The 18,383-nt window shown below is 52.2% G+C and overlaps 2 protein-coding genes across 5 annotated transcripts; one reads left to right on the forward strand and one right to left on the reverse strand.

The window, feature by feature from the left end:
• Positions 1-454: 454 nt before the first annotated feature.
• On the reverse strand, positions 455-13,881 carry USH1G (USH1 protein network component sans). 4 transcript variants are annotated; one of them, XM_064395677.1, is made up of 5 exons: positions 13,735-13,881; positions 12,520-12,600; positions 9,988-11,892; positions 1,520-2,761; positions 455-834 (listed from the first exon to the last, which is right to left on the reverse strand). In XM_064395677.1, the coding sequence occupies exons 3-5, from the start codon at positions 10,149-10,151 to the stop codon at positions 831-833; spliced, it is 1,410 nt and encodes a 469-aa protein (XP_064251747.1). In that variant the 5' UTR covers positions 10,152-11,892; positions 12,520-12,600; positions 13,735-13,881; the 3' UTR covers positions 455-830. The 4 variants fall into 4 exon arrangements, with proteins under 4 accessions (XP_064251747.1, XP_064251746.1, XP_064251745.1 ...); XM_064395676.1 differs by having other exon boundaries at positions 9,988-12,600; XM_064395675.1 differs by lacking the exon at positions 13,735-13,881 and having other exon boundaries at positions 12,520-13,060.
• Positions 13,878-18,379, forward strand: OTOP2 (otopetrin 2). The gene is made up of 6 exons (XM_064395673.1): positions 13,878-14,274; positions 14,712-14,848; positions 15,453-15,511; positions 16,168-16,301; positions 16,751-17,640; positions 18,199-18,379. Exons 1-6 carry the CDS (start codon positions 13,878-13,880, stop codon positions 18,367-18,369), a joined length of 1,788 nt encoding a protein of 595 aa, XP_064251743.1. The 3' UTR covers positions 18,370-18,379.
• The last annotated feature ends 4 nt before the right edge of the window (positions 18,380-18,383 follow it).

Here is an 18,383-nt window from a genome sequence, read left to right on the forward strand (position 1 = left end):
GCATCAGGGAGGCTCAGAAGAGGCTCTGGGCTGCAGCCTGGTGCTGTGCTCAGTCCTGGGAAATTGCTGGATTTCAGAGACAAGGTCCTCTGTACACAAACTGCTGACACAGCTCAGTGCCCTGGAGAGATGGGACAGAAACACTGCGTCTGTCAAACAACCATTTGACCACTGGAAGGCAGCTGCCAACATGTTTGCAGCATCTCCTTCATTCCTGATTTTGCCCTCAAGACAGCACAGACCAGACTCACAAATTTGTTGGGCACCAGCTGGCCAAAGTCACAGCTGGCACATTTCAGACTGAGACCATGGCCATCAGAACTCCCTTCCAGAAACACAGCATCAGACAGGATGATGCTTCTCACCAAGTGAGAGAGCAGAATTTCCAAACCCTCTGCTCCTCAAGCCCAAACCCCAAAATAACCACTTGCTCAGGGAAGAATAGCTTGTAATTATTTATTTTGTGTCCCTTTGAAAATATCACGTTATCTCCTTCCGTTCATGGCTTGGTGTGGTCTCACAGCCTGTGACAGCAGCGTCCCAGCCATCTGTGCAGCTCACTCCTTCCTCCAGTGAGTAGGAGACCATGGTCCCTTGAAGGTTGGCAGGTTGGAGCTGCCTGGTCCAGTCTCAGCTGTCATCCCTCCATGGCAGGAACTGCCCAGAAGCATTGCACAGACAGGGAGCAGTGAGGGAGCAGTCCCGTGGGACTGGTGGGGATGGCTGTAGCTTTCAGCTGCCCCAGAAAGGGAGTCTCTGGCTTGTGTTTTCTGGCAACTTAGAACTGGGTTTGTTTCTCAAGCATTAAAAAAAAAAGGAAGAAGCTGCTGCTATCTGCAAAGGAAAATAGAAATATCTATCAGCACAGTGAGGATCCAAGAAGAAGTTGTACTGAAAGGCTGTAAAAGCAGCACACAGATATCTGAAGGCTGGGAAGCCCAAACTACACAGTGAACTGGGGTGTCAGTGCATGTGGCCTCTCTGACAGGTACACAGTCCTTAACCCTACCAACCAAACCCTGGAAACACCATAAAACAGCAACAACTCCAACCTAGATATGCAATCTCCAGAGGCCTGAGTAAGATCTGTAGCATTTGGGGAAGGATTCCCAAAGCCACCAGCTCTGCCGTCAGCCTGCTCCCACCAGGAATTGCGGTTGATTTCCTAATGTCTTCAAAAGGTGAAGAGTCAAGACAAGCCTGAGTGTGGTTGAAAATCTCAGCTACATGGACTGAGAAGCATCAGACCACAAAGCAGTCTGCATTCAGATGGGTTATGAAACAAAACAAGGGTTTCACGTCCTGCCCAGTTACATTAAGGTTGTTGAGTAATGAACTAACGTTATTACCACCTCTCCAAACTCTCATCCTTTCCACACGAGCAGGAATTTGCCTACACACAGAAGTGCTGAGGTTACCTGGACTCCTACTCTTCCAAAGGTTGAAAACAGGACCTTACATTATCCTTATCTCCCCCTGCTGAAGGGTTTAACCCCCAGACACCCCATCTCCTACTTACAGTTCAGTGTCTACAATGACATCTGGCTTCTCCAGCGTTTGTCGTCTCCTCTGGATGGCATCCACAATCTTTTTCCTGGGGCCCAAAGGGATGTTGATGCTCTTCAGGTCATTGTCTGAACACAGCATGAGGGCCTCCAAGTCAATCTTTTCCTTCTTCAGGATGGAGATGAATTCAAACATGTGCAGGGAAGCCAGGAAAGTTTCCAAGGGGCTTGTGTCTGGTTCGTCATCATCGTCCAAGCCCAGCTCCACCTCATCCCAGGGCAGCTCCTCCGCGTTCCTCTCCTGCAGGCTGTTGGCACTGCCAATGCTGTCGTTGAGACTTGGCGAGCGCTGCAGGCGGCTCCGCAGTCTGACGCCCGCGCCGTCGGCGCCGTCCTCGCCCAGCGCGGCCCCGTCCTCGCGGCCGATCCCGAAGAGCCCGCCGCTCACGTAGTTGCGCCGGAACACCATGGTGCCCAGCCCGGGACGGTTGAACAAGGAGTCGTGCCCGGAGTCGGTGCTGACCTCCGAGTGGGCCGAGTCCATGTGCAGACCTGGGTCGCTTATGGCACGGGAGACGGTGTCTTCCTCCGTGAGGAACATGTCTCGGATATTGCGGCGAGTCCACTCCTTGGGGCTGGCGTAGGTGCCCTGCTTCACAAACATCACGTCGTTGCCCAGCTGCAGGCCAGACAGGGAGCGCACGCTTTTCCTGCCGTCCTCGTAGATCTTGAATGTCCCGTCCACCTGCTTCTTCTTCTCTAGTTTCTTTTGTATTTTCGTCTTCCCCTTGGCTGTGCCATGGATGGTGGCTTGTGAGTATGGCAGGGAAGTCACCATAGACATGTGCTGGAACTTCTTGCTTAAGGTGCTGCTTGAATAGCTGGAAAAGCTCATGGTATCCGAATTATCTGACATCTCCTTTCTGTACCGTTTCTCCATCCTTTCGTGGTGCTTCTTCTGCAGCTTCACGCAGTCCTTAATCCTCCTCTCCGCATCCCGAAAGGCCTTGTCCTTCAGTTTGCTCACCAGCTTGGGGTTGAGGTTGCTCTGCTTGGCAGCAATCGAGTCCAGGTACCGCACACACTCCATGTGCCCCTTCATGGCTGCCATGTCCAGTGGGGTGTGGTAGTCATTGTCCAGGCACCAGATGTTGGCCCCAAAGGAGATGAGGAAGGAGAGGCAGTTCAGGTGGCCATTGGCTGCTGCCAGGTGGAGGGGGGTGTTCCCCCAGATGTCACATTTGTCTGGATCACCCCTAGGCAGCAAGAAAATCAACTGTTTAGCATGCAGGGATTGATGACAGGCTTCACTGAGATGTTCCCAGCTATGCAGGGGCAAATCAGCACCATGAAGTGTTGACTCCTTGAAATACCAAGCTACGCACCTATGGTTCCTGCAACTTAATTTTAAAGGGTTCTTCTGGAAGGGTGTGCTACTGACATGGAATCACGTGCCCCACCTGCAAGGCTGTGGCAATGTGACTTGAATTTAGGTGTCAAGAAAAATGTGTTCCCAAATCAAACCAAATTCTGGAGAAAGGCAAGTCAGGTTCTGAGTAGCCCAGAGTGAGATACGGGTCTAATTCCATCTCAGACCTTAAGCTTGTTAATTTCAAATCTCAGATATCCCATTAAATCCTAGTCAGAGTCTGTCTTCAGAACTTGGCTTCATTCAGACTCTGTGGTGGGGCATGCCAAAATGCCTCTCTGTATGCCACATGCTGGGTTGGACACCTCGGGATCCCACCATGAAACATCCATCCTCAGCAATGGTTCTGAAACCCCCCAGCTGCCATACCTTCCCACCCACCTGCTCCTTGGCACCTGGGGAAACCTGCGGCACAAAGAGGAATGTTGGCAGGAGAGGATAAGACTGATTTTGCTGTCATTGGCCTCGGCACTGGGGTGTTGTGGGGAATTTTGCTGTACCGTGCTTGGTCTCGATAGCACAGCTGGAAGCACACTGGTATTAGCACATCCAGAGAATCCAGTTTCAGAGAAAGTGCAGATTAGGTTTCTGCACTCCTCAGGAGCTGGACACTGCCAGTAGCATCTCCACGGGCACTGTGCCAGCCCCTGCCCCAGCAAGCTGCTGGTGGGACACAGCCACTCCTGCCTGCTGTGCCAGGACAAACACAAACCTGGGATTCAAGGGAACTCTGTCCTCCTGACATTCCTCTGTATTTGTGCTCAGGTGAAACGAGAGAGAGTTCACACCCCTGCTGGCACCAGCCCTCTCCTGAGCTGTGTGCTAATGATATGCAGCCAGCAGCAGTATCTGTCAACAGGGCACTCTCCCTCCGTGCACATGGATATGCCAAAGGCTTTTATTAAGGCTGGGCAGCTCCACCACCCTCAAGAGCAATTCCTCGTGGGCAGCAGGGCTCTGGCAGAGCTCTGGCTCAGCACAGCTCCTGCCTGTTCCCACACCACCCTTTCAGTGAGTGCCAGAGGAACCCAGCACTGTTCCTCCTCCACACAGACCTCAGCTCCAATCCATGGTGACACCAGGCGTGCAGAAAGCAAATCACAGAATATAGAGAGTTGAAAGTGACCCATCAAGCATCATCAACTCCTTAATGCATGCTTGAGACCTTCAGCAAGGGTTACTTAACTCCTTGCTGCTTTAGGGTCTGCGTTGACAACAGCTGGGAGCAGCAGAACCCAGAACCCTCTCCCAGACCCCATGTGCTCTGAGCTGTGGCTTGCCTGACTTCAAAGAGTCATAAAACTTCTCCAGGGAAAGAGCAGGAGACCTCAGGAGCAGAGGGACTTCTTTGTCCTGATGCTTTGCACCTTCATCACTTCATGCTGATGCACAAACCCCAGAAACAGCCTGATCCAGCACATTCATCCCCACACAGGGCCCCAGTGCCTGTTGTGGGGCAGTAGAAACAGAGAGGAACTGCCCAGTCAGTGTAATGCCAAGTTTGCAATCTTCACACTTTACAAAAGCAATAAAGCCTGTCCAGAGGTTAAGCTGGACATTTTTTGTGCCCAGAGCATGAACTTCCTAACTTCGCTCCCTGAAAGCTGCTGAGGTGCACTCAGCTTTCTCTGTGGGAGCATGAACAGCAACTCCATCATAAACGTTTTCACTAAATTTACAGAAACATAATAAGTATAACCTTGAGCTCATTGGCAAATTCAGCAAGTGAATCAATAGGTTTGAAACTCTGTAAAGCCAAAAAAAACCCCACAAACCCTTCAGGACTTCTGAGCCAGAGCCTTTGACATCTCTTATAGAAGGAGAAAAAAGTTTCAAAGACGGGTGATGAGGAGAGGGAAGGCAGGAGATCGGGGTTGAGGAGCCATGAAGCCAAGAAAAAGAGAAGGGATCTGATAGTACTCTGGCAATGCCGAGTTTCCAGGAGCAGTAATTCCCCAGCCCTCACTTCTACCCTCGTAGTGACATGTCCAGGCTGGGAAATGCATGGGGAGGATAAATATTTGATGAATTGCAAGAGAGGAGTAAATTATTCATGCTGGATTTAAAGAGCCAGTGAGCCTGTTCCACATGGAACTGCTGGTGCTGGTGCAGAGACTCCAGTGCAGGAAGGGCTGTTGGTTTGTTCTGTGTGCCTGGCATGGGTGGGCAGGTGAGCCAGGGCACCCCAAGGGGCCCAGTGTGTGTGTGGACTCATGATGTGGACAGTAACTGAGCAGTGAACTCCCTGGAAACAGTCTTGCTCCCAAAACCAAGCGTGTGGATGCTCAATCCACCTTTTGGAGCCTGTTCTCGGGTCTGTCTGGTTCAGGAGGCACAGGGCAAAGCCAGGGAGGTCTTGGGGGTTTCATATGTGAAAGTCTACTTTCCTCAGAAAGTGAGGGGGAAGAACATCAAAACCAACTTTCCCTGGTCATTTCCACTCTCTAGAAAGAAGAGTATTAGGGCAAAATTAGGTATCTCAGGCCCTCTGCCCTGTAAATGTCTGCCGCAGGCGCTAAAAATGCATCAGAAGGAAAGAAGAACGGTGACTTGCAAAGTAGAGATGTTTGATTCAGCTCAGATAATAAACATGAGGCCCTCCCTCTGGCAGCTGTCTGTCTGAGCAAAACTTCACCTGCAGGGTGCTGCACATGAGGAGATGCTGACTGCAGGGTCCACTAAGTGGGAACATATTTTAATAACAGGTGTAAAGTGCAGCACTTCTCAGCTTCAAAGCGTTTTTGAGCACTTAGTCAACTCCTGTAATAATGATTATTAAAACACTGTTAATTGGGCCCCTTAGGTGGACATGTGCATCTCTTGAGTCACTGTGTTTGCACCATGACATGCATGCTCACTCCCTTCCTGCTGGTTTTTCCCCTCTGCTTCTCCCATAGGATCCCAATTAGCCAGGGAATCCAGTGGCACTTACATATGTTCTTCCCTGGCTGCATGTGTGAAGTTCCTCTGATAGCAAAGGGCTGGCTCACCCTTGGCTCATGGGTGTGTGTGAGAAATTGGGATTGGGCCCTCAGACCAGGAGCCAACTGGGTGCAGAGTGTGTCTGCTCCCATAAGATGGTTTCGGATAGAGGAAGAGTGAAAAAAATAATCTATGGCTTGAGGAACAATCCTCACTACCTTCAGCATAGTCAGTCAGGGCAATAAGCAAAGCCTAGAAAAGAGCAGAAAAGATGAGGTTTGGGGCTCAGAGCAGAGCTTTGGGTCCTGTACACCACGTTTTCCCCAGGTGGTGGCAGCCCAAGGATTCAATTCTCCTCCAGGTTCAAACCCCCCAAATCCAGCAGAGATGCTGTAGATGAGGGCATGCCAGGGCTCTTTCCCTCTTGTCCAGCAGAAAGCCAGGCTGGCAGCTCCTGTCCCGTGCTGTTGGTGCCGGGGCAGTGCCAGGGCCATGTCTCCTGGCTCAGCAGCCCAACGTGCCCAGGGCTCACCCTCGGTGCCAGCAGCCAGCTCAGGTGCCGGAAGCCACCAGGCTGCAGCAGTGCCCCACCCTGCTCCTCCACCTTCCCGGCAGGTCATCCCGGGGAAGGTCCCCACCAACACGGCCAGGCTGCCCCGGCTGCCACGTGGCCTGCAGCCCTGTGGGTGCAGAGGGTGCACATCACCTCCACGTGCCTTTGCTGCAACCTGCGCTGCAGCCCTGCCCCAGCTGGGGTCATGGGGTGCCCTCGAGCAGCCTGGCTGATGTCAGGAGCCACCCTCAGCCCCAAACCATGAGCCACTTGTCCCCTCTGCCACTGACATCCAAAGTATCTGTGCCCCCTGTTTTTGTAAGAAGGAAAAATGAGGACCAGCCTTGCAGGACCTGCAGACACATCTCACTTCCACTCCAAGGAAGTCCTGGCTGACCCCAGCCAAGGCCCCCAGACCTGCCCATAACTGGAGCTGGACTGGTGCCCGCCACTGCCACAGCAGCCTAATGAGCCACACTGAAGAATTAGTGTGTCTGAAAAGCTGCAATGCTAAATGCCAGCTTGCCTGCCTCTTCCCAGCCGTCATGTTAATTGAGTTTGTTTCCCTCACTGGAGCCCAGCCAGGAGGAAGAAAAAGGCTTTTTGTGTGGCAAACAAGAAGGATGAGCCAGTGCTGATCCCTCCATCCCAAACCCTCTCTCTGTCTCTTGCAAAGGGCACACAGAGGCACAGGCACATCCCCAGCTGGTAGGGGCAGCACTCTAAGCCTGTTTCTTTACCCCTTCCATGTCAGCTGGGGCAACAAGCTTCCCCCAAAGGATTTCTTTCCCCCTCCTTGTTCCAGCCTGACACCACAATCTGCTGAACACATGTGGATGAGGCTCCTTCACTGATGACAGGGCATGACCATCAGAGCCAAGATTTTGGCCCCCAGGAGCCCCCTCCCACAGCCCTGCTTTCTCAGGGCTCCTCTGGCCACCCTCACTAGGGCATTTCATGGCACTCAATGTCCCATCTTGTTTGGGCACTGGTGCCACTGCCCAGCCCTGGCAAGGAGATTTTGGTGTTTCTTGCTGTCCCAGGACTCCCCATCATCCTCTGTGCTTTGACATCCCTGTGCAACCCAGAAGGAGACTCACCAGCCCCCCAGAGCCTGAAGATGCCTCCCACCCCATCCCTGCCTGGAGCCAGCCCAGCCCCAGAGCTTTCACTCCCCCAGTGCTGCTCCATGTCACAGTCCCCCCCTCCCATCTCGTAGAGCAGGGCTCTCTGAACCAAAGGAGGAATATTTTGGCAGCAGAGGCCAGAGAGCAATTCTCTGACATTTTGGGATGCTCAGGGGTCCTCCCTCTTGCCTCACAGTGGTTATAGTGCAGGTGTAGTAGTAACATATATAACACAGCATTAAGTTTCATCTCTGAACAAAGCTCAAATACTGTGGCACATCATCTTGGGCACTGGCAGAAAATTACAGGGTCTGCCCTCAGGCTCTCCTGGGTCTTGCACAATTCCACCTCTCTGCCACCCTTGTCCCCAGGCTGGGACTTTCCTGCCTTTGGCAGACCCAAAGCCAGCTCCAAGGAGCAGGGCTGCCTCCATGCCAAGCACTTTGCTGGTCTCTCTGTGGCCCTGGGCAAGGATGTGACACGTGGAGATGAATGCACAAATGCAAACACATCCTGCAGTCCCACAGCCACACACCTTGCTCCACCATCCATCATGTAAAGGGCACTGGGCTTTTGCCAGGCTATTTTCCTTGTCAGGAACAAATGTATATTAGGTTGTTAATTAAACAGCAGCCAAGCTGCACTCGAACACGATTGGAGCCCACAAGGACCTTTTAATGCCATGTGAGTTTATAGAAGCAGCCCTTGGGCTTTGTGGAGAGGCAGGAGCTGCTGGCTTGTGGGGGGGTTGGCAGGGTTGGTTGGTGCTGCAGGGTGCCCTGTGATGGAGATGAGCAATGAGGAGATACAGTGATATAAAGAGATTATAAAGTAGAGGCTTTGCCTTTCTGGAGGGGCATTCATCCACTGCCTGGGCCTTCCAGGTTGGCTTTCTGGCCATCAGAAACCATTTTTAACTTCAGGCTCCCCCCTGAGCATTCCTCCCATGTCTCTCTGGCCTGGCTAGCAATTCCTGTCCTGAATTGCCCAGACAGGAGCTCTGGGCAGGTTTTTGCTGGGCACAGTCTCTCCTGGAGTACGCAGGGAGTCACAGGGCCCCACCCAGGGAAGCATCACGGGCTCCCAGCCCAGGACCCTCTCAGGATGCTCCACTCCGAGCACTGTCTTGCTCTCTCCCTTCCAGACTCAGCAATAATCTTTTCCTGAACACACTCCTACTGCATCAAAGCCACTCTGTACACAGCCCTCAGTTCAGGATCTGAAAGGAAATTATTTAAAATGAAAGGGCAACAGTGGATGGAGGAGCTGTGCCTGTGAGCTCAGCTGAGGGACTGGCTGAATGTTTTGCACAAGAAAACCAGACTATCAGGACATGGCAAGAGCCCAGGAGCAGGTGCAGTGGAGATGTGGCTGGTCAGGTAAAAGAGCTGCTAACACAGCCCAGGGTGGACAAAAATCCCTGCATGGGAGCTGACAGACCCACCAAGCCCAACATGGAGAAGTAAAGCCCTTCCAAGGAGGTGTGATGACCATCCAGGCTGCTGACCTCAGTACCATCCCACGGTATTGGAAATATATAAAATCAGCACCACCAATCTCTCAACACAAGGCAGAAGCCACTCCAGCTTGGATGGCTTTAAAAGAGGGGCTCAGGAGAGCTACTGGAGCAGAAGGGAGCACTGGGCTGTGTCTTTGGGGGGTTAGTTAGAACTGTGGAGTCACAGACTGCTCCAGAGAGAGCCAGGAATGGCAGGTCTTGCTTTAGCACAGACTTTGTGTGGTTCCCCAACACCACGGTGTAAATTCCTCCAGTCTAAGCCCCCTTAATCCCACTCCCACCTCTCCACCACATCCACATTTAGGAAGCAAGAAACTCTTAAGATCTGGCAGCCCAGGGTGAGGTACAGAGCAGTATGGAGCAGGCCCTGTGGGGGACACTGGGTTTAAAGAAATCTGCTCTTGGAAAACCTGAATTTCCCAGGCTCCAAGTGTACAACAAGCTGCCCAGGGAGATACTGAGCCTTTGCTTTGGGTAAAACAGACCAGTGCCATGCACTGCCAGCTGGCACTGCACACATGGCTCTGCGAGCATTCTTGGGACAGAGGGAGCAGTTATTTTCTCTACCTCTTCACTTAAAAAAAGGGCTTTTTTCATATCAGCAACACAATGTGTTTATCTTTACAGGACCTGTAAAAGATTACAAAGCACTTGGAAAGGGGAGCTCATCCCTGCCCAGGGCACTGCAAGCAGGCTGGGGACAGGAGCACTTACAGGATCAGAGGAGCTGGGAAAACACAGAGCAGTTACCAGGAGGGCTGGATTAGATTCACAGCACCACAAAGAAAATTCAACAGCGGGGAGGAGAGGAGTAGGTAGGACAGTCTTGCAGAGAGAAGCCATAATTTTGTGGGGCACCTGCGAGCAGAGGAGGGGGAAGGAGGGGGCCCCAGCTGCCCCGCAGGCCAGCACCGTGCCTGGCCAGCACTCACCCTCTGCTCACGATGAGGCGCAGGGCGTCCAGGTTGCCGTGGTAGGCGGCCCACAGGGTCGGGGTCATGCCATCCTCGTCCGGCGAGTTCAGGTCCTTCTTGGTGGCCTCCTTCAGCAGGTCCAGGTAGCCGTCCCGGGCGGCGCGGTGGTACTGGTCATTCATGGTGCCGAGGGGTCCCCGGGCCAGCGCATGGGTGCCCAGGGCGTGCAGAGCATGGGCACGGCCGTGGGGCAGCCGCCAGCAGGGCCCCGCTGGGCTCGCACAGCTCCGGGACACCTGAGAAGCGCCGAGGCGATGCCAGCGCAGCCAGCCAGGCTCCACAGCGCTTCCCCTGGCTCCCGAGCATCCTCCGCTCCCCGGGACGCGCACCAGCTCCACGGCGCGTTAAAAGCTCCAGTGAAGCGGCATCGCTGTGTTGGGCTCAGCACGGGGTCGCACAGCAGCAGTTCAGCAGGTTTACGTGTCCTGCCAGGCTGCCGGGTTGTGTCTGCCCAATAATCCCGTGTTCCACAGCTATTCCATCCCAAGGGGCAGCAGTAGCCAGACGGGGAGGAGGGGGTCAGCACAAGCCCCCACGGCCTCCACTCACAGCCCTGTCAGAGCAGGACCTGGGGGGATAACCCTGCTCTCGGTGGAGCTGGCTAAGAGCAGTTTGGAGACTGATTTCAAAGTAATACCAGGGGTGTTCACAGCTCAGCTTTTCCTCACTAAAAAAATCCCCCAAACATTTATTTATTCATATCTCTCCCTAGTGTCACTAGGAAGACAGCAGCAGACCCAGACACCATCCCTATCCCACATCCACCCTGCCTATACCCACAGAATTCTGCTTTCCAAGGAACTGCACAACAAACTGTGCAACGGGAATCTGATAAACCAAGGAAACTCAAAAGGGCTGGAAACATTCCCTTTCTCACCTCTTTTCCCTTTCTGGAGCATAAAAAACCCCCCAAGCCCTGTGCGTAACTCGGTACTTCCTGCGATCTGCAGTGCCTGCAGTGCCTGCCTCTGGTGTCTTTTATGCTGACACAGAATTCCCGGCTGTGTGAGACCCTCGGGGAGCTGTTCAGCCCCAGGCAATTCCCCAGCACAGCGTTCCCGGTTCCCGGGCACCCTCTGCTGTCGGAAAGGTGGAGCCAAGCCTGGATGCTGACCGAAGCACGAAGCTGTCCCTGCACATTACACCCAAGGGTGAATCGGCGGATTGTACCCCCTGGGACATGCTGACATGGGGGAGGAATTTCCTGCTGCTCTCGTGTTCATTTTAGCTGTAATGTCCTGACTCTGGGAATGCAGATCTCCAGGGCGGGACTCTGTGTGTGTCACCATGGCCCTGGGACAGGCACAGGGCTTGGAGAGGGTGAACAGAGCCATCAGATGGGTGAGAAATGGGAGGAGAGTGGAAAACTGGGGAAAGACTGTAAGACAACATCAGGGGGGCTTGGAGGCAATGAGCAGAGAGGAAGTAAATGAGAAAGGCAGCTTATTTTTGTAAGGAAAAAAAAATGCCCCAAGAGAGGAGGGTGGCCCTGAAGCAGTGCCAGGTGCACCCACGCAAGCTGCGGTGATTAATCCCTGGGTGGCTGACACAGAGTCAGCATCCCGGCTGCCCGGGGACACCTGGAAGTGCATCAGAGGCAGAGTCTGCTCCCTGCGGGGTTTGCTCACCTCAGCAGGTTCATTCGCACCGGCTCAGCCTCCCTGGGCCAGTCCGGATGGCATGCAGTAGCCACTGAGGTGTTTGTTGCTGGGATCCTTGCAGCGCAGTAACCTGCAATTCATCACCGACGGTATTTCATGATTCGGGTATTGTTACTAATTGAATTTGTTGCGCCGTACGGTGGCTGCCAGGGGGACTGGGAGCATTGCCCGAGGCAGTGAACACTCTTTCCTCTGTTGCTGGCTGGGAAGGACAAAAGAGGCACGGTAAACCAGCGCGTTTAGCCCGAGGGGCCTCTGAACCTCTGCCCTCTGCAAAACATGATTATCAGCTCGGATTTACTTCTGGGCATCCCCTGGGAAAGGCTGAGGACTGAGAAGAGATCCAGCACTGCCCCCAGAAGGAATCGGCGTGGCTCGGCAGAGGCCAGGCAGGGCAGAGCTGCTGCAGCTCGGCAGGGACACCGAGGATGCTCAGGGGTCCTCCCTCACACCGGTTATTGTGCAGGTGTAGTAGTAACATATATAACACACATAACACAGCACTCCGTTTCAGACACACCGGGCTCTCCCTGGGCTCTCCTTCCCCATCCCACACATTTCAGTTTGCTGTCCTGCAGCGCAGCAAGAAGGACACAAGCGGGCAGGAATGGGACTGAGAAAACACACAGCAAATGGCCCCAGATCTGTGCTTGCCCTGAAGGGGGAAAGCAGCAGAGCCATCTCCAACAGAGGCATTCCAAGGACTAAAACTTGTCCCCATCCACCCAGAACTGCCGTGGGACTCTATAGCTTCCCCACAAAACACAGCTGGGTGAAAGAGACCTTGAGCAGAAACTGTTCCCTTACCAAACAAACGTTTAAATCATACCTGCCCTGTGGTTTGTGATATGGTTACTGCTGGGAAGGAGAGGAGTTAAGGTCCTGAGGTCCAGAGAAAGGTGATCCCACCCTGAAAAGTCAAAGGCAGTGCGTCAGCAAAGGAGAACACAAATTCCAGTCCCTAAATCCTGCCCTTCTCTAGTGCTAAATCTTCCTGGTTGATGACAGCATGGGTGGGAAAGGATTGAGTTACCATGGCACTGAGCAGGTACAAATGCAAATTTCTTCCTTTTCCTCAAGAACCTTCGAGGCATGGAGTGGGCTGGTTTGAATAGCACAGGGTGGGGCACAGTGTTTGTTCTGCTCCAGTAAGCGGAAAGCCAACCACAAAATCATCACCTAAACCATCTCCTCTCAAGGGAAGAGACCTCATGCATGTAGGGAGATGGGTTTGGTGGGGTGGCCTTGCTCTGTGGTGGCCATAACCCTGTGACCGAGCAGTCCATGCCATGCTCAGCGGTGTTGTCAACTCAGGCTCCTGCTAGGTAAATAACCCTTATCTTCTCATCTCTTTCCAGCTTCCCCAAAATCAGCTATTGCACAAAATGGATCACATGAGTTTCTCTGAGAAGCCCACAAAGCCCTGCTGTCAGCTCCAGATATGGTATAAATTACAGAGACGTCCCAACACGTATAAATTCTTCAACTGACCAAGGTGCAGCAACAACAGGGAAACTTCTCAGCCTGGCAGGAGCAGAGATTTGGATCCCAGGCAGCAAAACAGGTTGGTGGAATGGCTTTGTTTGGATGGTAAATTCACTTTATTTAGGGCTTTTCACTGAGAATGAATGAAATGCCAAAGTTGGCGCAGGCAAGGGGCTTTAGAGGGCGTGACAGCTCAGGTAGTTCACACCCTTCCTGCAGGAACTGCTACAAATTATGATGTGATAGTCCAAAGATTCTGGGGGATTTCTCACCTTTTGGTGGCCTGTTCTTCAGCAAGGAAGTATAACAATATCTCAGAATATTTAGTGTTTGACGTTTAGAATTTAAACCATACTGGATGTTTGCCCTGTGATATTTGATCCTTGATTTGTGAGTGTTTGTTGGTGCTTTTCCAAATCTTGCATCAATAAACACATAAATGTTGTGTGTTTAATAAACACACTTCATTAAAATGACCTGGGATCTTCCTGAGCAAGAGCATCTTAAGTAAAAAAAGCTGTCAGGGAACCAGGAAAGGAAAGTTTGAAAATGAGCTCACCCTTCTTCTTGCACTCGCTGTTCCTGCGATACATCCTGAGCTCCTCATCACGTGTGCTGCTTTGGGCTGTTACAAATGCACCTCTCACTCATGGGCCTCTCCTCCTAGCAGTGCTGAGCCTCAGGCAGAGCCTTGGCTGAACCATGACCGAGGAGCCCGGGCGGAAGGACAGCGAGCTGGGACACGTGCCCTGCAGCATGGGCTGCGGACACAAGGACGACAAAGCCAGCCTGGCCTCCAGCCAGACAGCGTCTTTCGGCCACCAGCCCCCCTCCACTCCTGCCTCCAAGGAAGTGTGGAAGAAGGGCGGCCGCATGTTCTCCATCCTGCTGGCCGTGCACTTGGCCCTGCTGGCCTGCACGCTGGTGAGCAGCGGGGCTTTCGAGAAGATCGCCGTGCACGACTACGACGTCTTCTTCCTGCTGACAGTCATGATGCTGGTTGTCATCATCTGGATCATCTTCTACCTCGCCGGCACCTCCCGGTGCCCGGGTGCCATCCTGGGCAAGGACTCCCACGCCGGGCCCATCTGGCTGAGAGGTAGGTGCTGGGGCTGGAGGGGAGATGCAGCATGGACTGTTCATGGGAGCATCAGTTGTTACAAGGGAAGCAGCAAAGAACTGGGCACAGCCTCTTCCTGCTGGTGGACTGGGGCATGGCACCATGCCCTGCTTCAGGTCAGCTCCTGGTCCCTGCCCTGGATTCACTGCCAGCTCTCCCTGAATCCACACCAGGATCTCTCCCGTTGCTTTTGCAAGAGCTGTTAGCCCCAGCATACCAGGCTGATTGAAAATCACTTCCAGCCAAAATTATTGTATGAATTTGTCGCTGCCAAGATAATTTGGGTTCTGGGAGAGGCAAAACAGCAGTAGAAGCAAGACCTCTTCATGACAACATTTTCTCTTCTTCCTCTCCATCTGCATTAGCCCATGTGTGCACACATCTGTCCAACCACAGATATTTTTGTTCCCCAACAGGAGGCCTGATCCTATTTGCCATTTTCAGCCTTGTCATGGATGTGTTCAAAATAGGATATTACTCGAGCTTCTACAGCTGCCTGTCTGCAATCAAAATCATCTACCCCATTGTGCAGGCAATATTTGTGGTTGTCCAGGTGAGGTGGTTGTGCTCTGTCTTGGGGAGCGGTACAGAGACACAGGCACCAGTGGAAGGAGCTCTGATCTCCTGGATTTAGTTCAAATTCAAGGGCTTTACTCACCCCCCACCCAGCCCACATCTTCTCCCTCCAACCACAACAGCTTCTATCTCTGGAAACTCAACTCACTCTAAAGCAGTGATCTAAACTTGTTACCACCCCATTGTGACATTTTTGTCACAAACTCTGAACAGCTCCCAGCCAGCCAGGCCTCCTTTCCCATGAAGAACAGAGGAGAAGGACAATCAAGGCAGGGGCTACCTTGCAGTTTGAGGGCCCACACAGAGGATGCCTTGCTCTGGGACAATGCCAAGAAGGGAAGAGATCAGAGAGGGACAATTTAGACAGAAAAGGATTGGCCATGGAAAAAGCAATGGCAGTGGAAGCAAAGAAAGAACTTCCAGCAGAGGGCCAGCATCATCAACTAGGCTGAGCCCAGATGGACCCAAGCAAAAGAGGCTCCAGCTTGCTCTCTGCTCTGCAGGGAGATCCCTCCTTCAGAGGGATGTCCTTTGTTTTCTTGGTTTGGTGGGAATAACAACTCCTTTTCTTTTCCCTGCAGACATATTTCCTGTGGGTCTCTGCCAAAGACTGCATCCACGTGCACCTGAACGTTACCAGGTGAGCACTGCTGCTCCTTGAATCCCACTGGCCCAGCAGACCTGGGCCCCCACAAGCATTCTGTACTCTCTCACACAGCTGAGATGTAACCAGGGGATAATCCCTTAATGCTGTCCAAAACGAAACCTGCTCAATCTCCAGCTAAACTTAGATCTCAGCTCAAGCAGCTGTGGTTAATGACCTGTAGATCTATCAGGGTTGGGATTCAATTAAAGAATACAAGCATTACTCAAAGCAGATAGTATTAAATAAATAATTATCATTAAATAATGATTCATAGTTGACTTTTTCTCCCCTAAGGAAGATAACTATGCAGTGGGCAAGCCTTAGGCTAAAATAACATCTTGTCCACTTTTGCAAGATTGGCTCTACTGGAGACCAGTTCAGATCTTTTAATTTATTCACTATTGAGAAGCTCTTTCAAAAGCAACAATGGGAACCAAGCCTTGCTAATTCTTACAAGCATGGACAAAAAATAGGAAGAGAGTGAGGGCAGCAAAGAAACTATCAAGATTTCTAGCCTGGGCCACTGGAGTCCTCGCACCACTTCAGGCAGGTGCCACAGTCCCTCTGGGCACACCTAAATCATGCATGAGAGAAACATGGCCTAGAGCCACTGCTTCAATGTCACAAACCTTCTCCTCCTCCTCCTGCAGATGTGGCTTGATGCTAACGCTGACTACAAACCTGGCCGTGTGGATGTCAGCAGTGACAGATGAGTCTGTCCACAAGGCACATTCAAAGCTGAAGAAAAACATGACAGAGGAAATCTTCAGGTGGCTCCTGAAAGGTAATCTGCCTCTTTGCGAAGCCATCTGGTCCAGGGAGAGATCCCATCAGGTAGAAATTGTTCCCCAGCAAGTCAGATTTCATCCCTTTTCAGAAGGTCTGTTTAGAGCTGGAGGTACCTTTGTCAGGGCTGGTTTGTTAAAAGCCAAGTATGGATGTTCATTTCCTAACCTCTGTCAGAGAGGAGTCAGAGATGTGGAAGACTCTGTACAAATGGGACGGGATTGAAGAAGGGAAGGAAAAAGAAAGGTTTAATCTGACAGCTAACATTTTAAAAAAGAACCTGGGCACAAGAAAGCTGAGGGTGAAGTGTCCTTGTTTTCAAAGTGGTCACATATTCTTTTGTTCTTTGTTTTGATTTTCACTGACCCCAAACATCCAGTTCTTCAGGGAGAAGTGTTGCTCCTTGTTTTAATACCATGGCACCTGTCTGGTTTTGTCTTATTTCAGTGGGAATGAGAAGCAGCTCAGTTGAAGAATGCAATTGCAACAGCCAAATCTGCCAGATCTTCAAAAATGGCTACTTTTGGCTGTACCCCTTTAACATTGAGTACAGTCTCTTTGCCTCTGCCATGGTCTATGTCATGTGGAAGAACGTTGGACGCTTCATAGACCACCACTCCCACCACATTCAGCGCCTGAAGTTCAGGCTCTTCCGAAGGACCTTCTTTGTAGGCATCATGCTGGGCCTCATCATCCTTGTGAGTGGCTTGGGAGTCCTCATCCTGTACGAGGTGCAGGTAAACTCCAACACTGAATCCAGCAAGAAGAGCCAAGCACTCACCATGTACTATATCTTCAACATTGTTTGTCTGAGCCTGATGTCTCTTGTCTGCATCGGTGGCTCCGTCATCTACCGGTTTGACAAGAGGGACATGGACCGGCACAAGAACCCCACCAGGACCCTGGACGTGGCCCTGCTCATGGGGGCAGCCTTGGGGCAGTATGCCATTTCCTACTACTCCATTGTGGCCATCGTGGCCAGCACGCCGAGAGACACCATCAGCGCGCTCAACCTCACCTACGCGCTGCTGATGATCGCCCAGCACACCTTCCAGAACGTCTTCATCATCGAGGGCCTCCACCGGCAGCCCCCCAAGGAGGACTACAAGCACGAGTCTCACCAGAAGGACCTCTACGGGCTCACCTTTGTCAACATCAACGCAGTGTCCCTGCGGGTGCCCGACACTGGCGGCACCGTGGCCGCCGGCGCGGCAGCTGGCGCGGAAGCCATGCGTGCTTCTGACCTGGTGAGGTCCCTCGCTGCCCCCAAAAAGATGAACTGGAGGAGGAAGTTCTTGAGGGAGATCTCCATGTTCCTGCTGCTGAGCAATATCATAGTGAGTACATGCAGGGAGAAGAGTTTGTGGGGAAAGAGAGGGCTACAAGCACAAGGGAGAAGGGTCAGTGAAGGAAAGGGTGTGGCCTATGGAAAAACAGTCCTTTCTGTGCCTCTGCTGTACACAGAAAGTACATTAGTTGTATTTATAAATGCAGAATTCTGATTCCCTTGTCACCTAAAAAAAAAAGCGACTGCCCTGAAGTTAAGACATTTCAGGCTACATCAACAGACCTGTCACTTATCACCAGAATATCAGACACAAGAGGTGGATGCGAGAAAATAATCAGTTTCAGTGTTTTTATTGTGCATTAGTGGATGTGTGGGGTAAGTTATGTTAATAAATTACGTTAAACCATTCCCTTCACCCCCCAGAGAAGGGATGTAAAGTGACAAATATCTGGGGTGAAGTCTGGGTTTTCTTGAGACATGGCAGCACGTCTCTTCTCAAAACCCACAGCCTAGGAGGTTGTTCCTTTCCTGGGAAGCTGTGACTGCAGGCCCTGGTGTAGCACACACCTTTCTCACTGCCGTGCTGCTCTCCCATTTCCTCCCACAGCTCTGGATCATGCCAGCGTTCGGTGCCCGGCCCCAGTTTGACAATGACACAGAACTGAACTTCTATGGTGATTCCATGTGGCCGGCCATCGTGGACATTTGCCTGCCCTTTGGGATCTTCTACCGAATGCACGCTGTGGCCAGCTTGCTGGAGGTCTACATCATGTCCTAAAGAGCCCCCCTGCA

The sequence above is a fragment of the Passer domesticus genome, chromosome 20 (assembly GCF_036417665.1).
Source record: "Passer domesticus isolate bPasDom1 chromosome 20, bPasDom1.hap1, whole genome shotgun sequence".
NCBI classification, from domain to species: Eukaryota; Metazoa; Chordata; class Aves; order Passeriformes; family Passeridae; genus Passer; species Passer domesticus.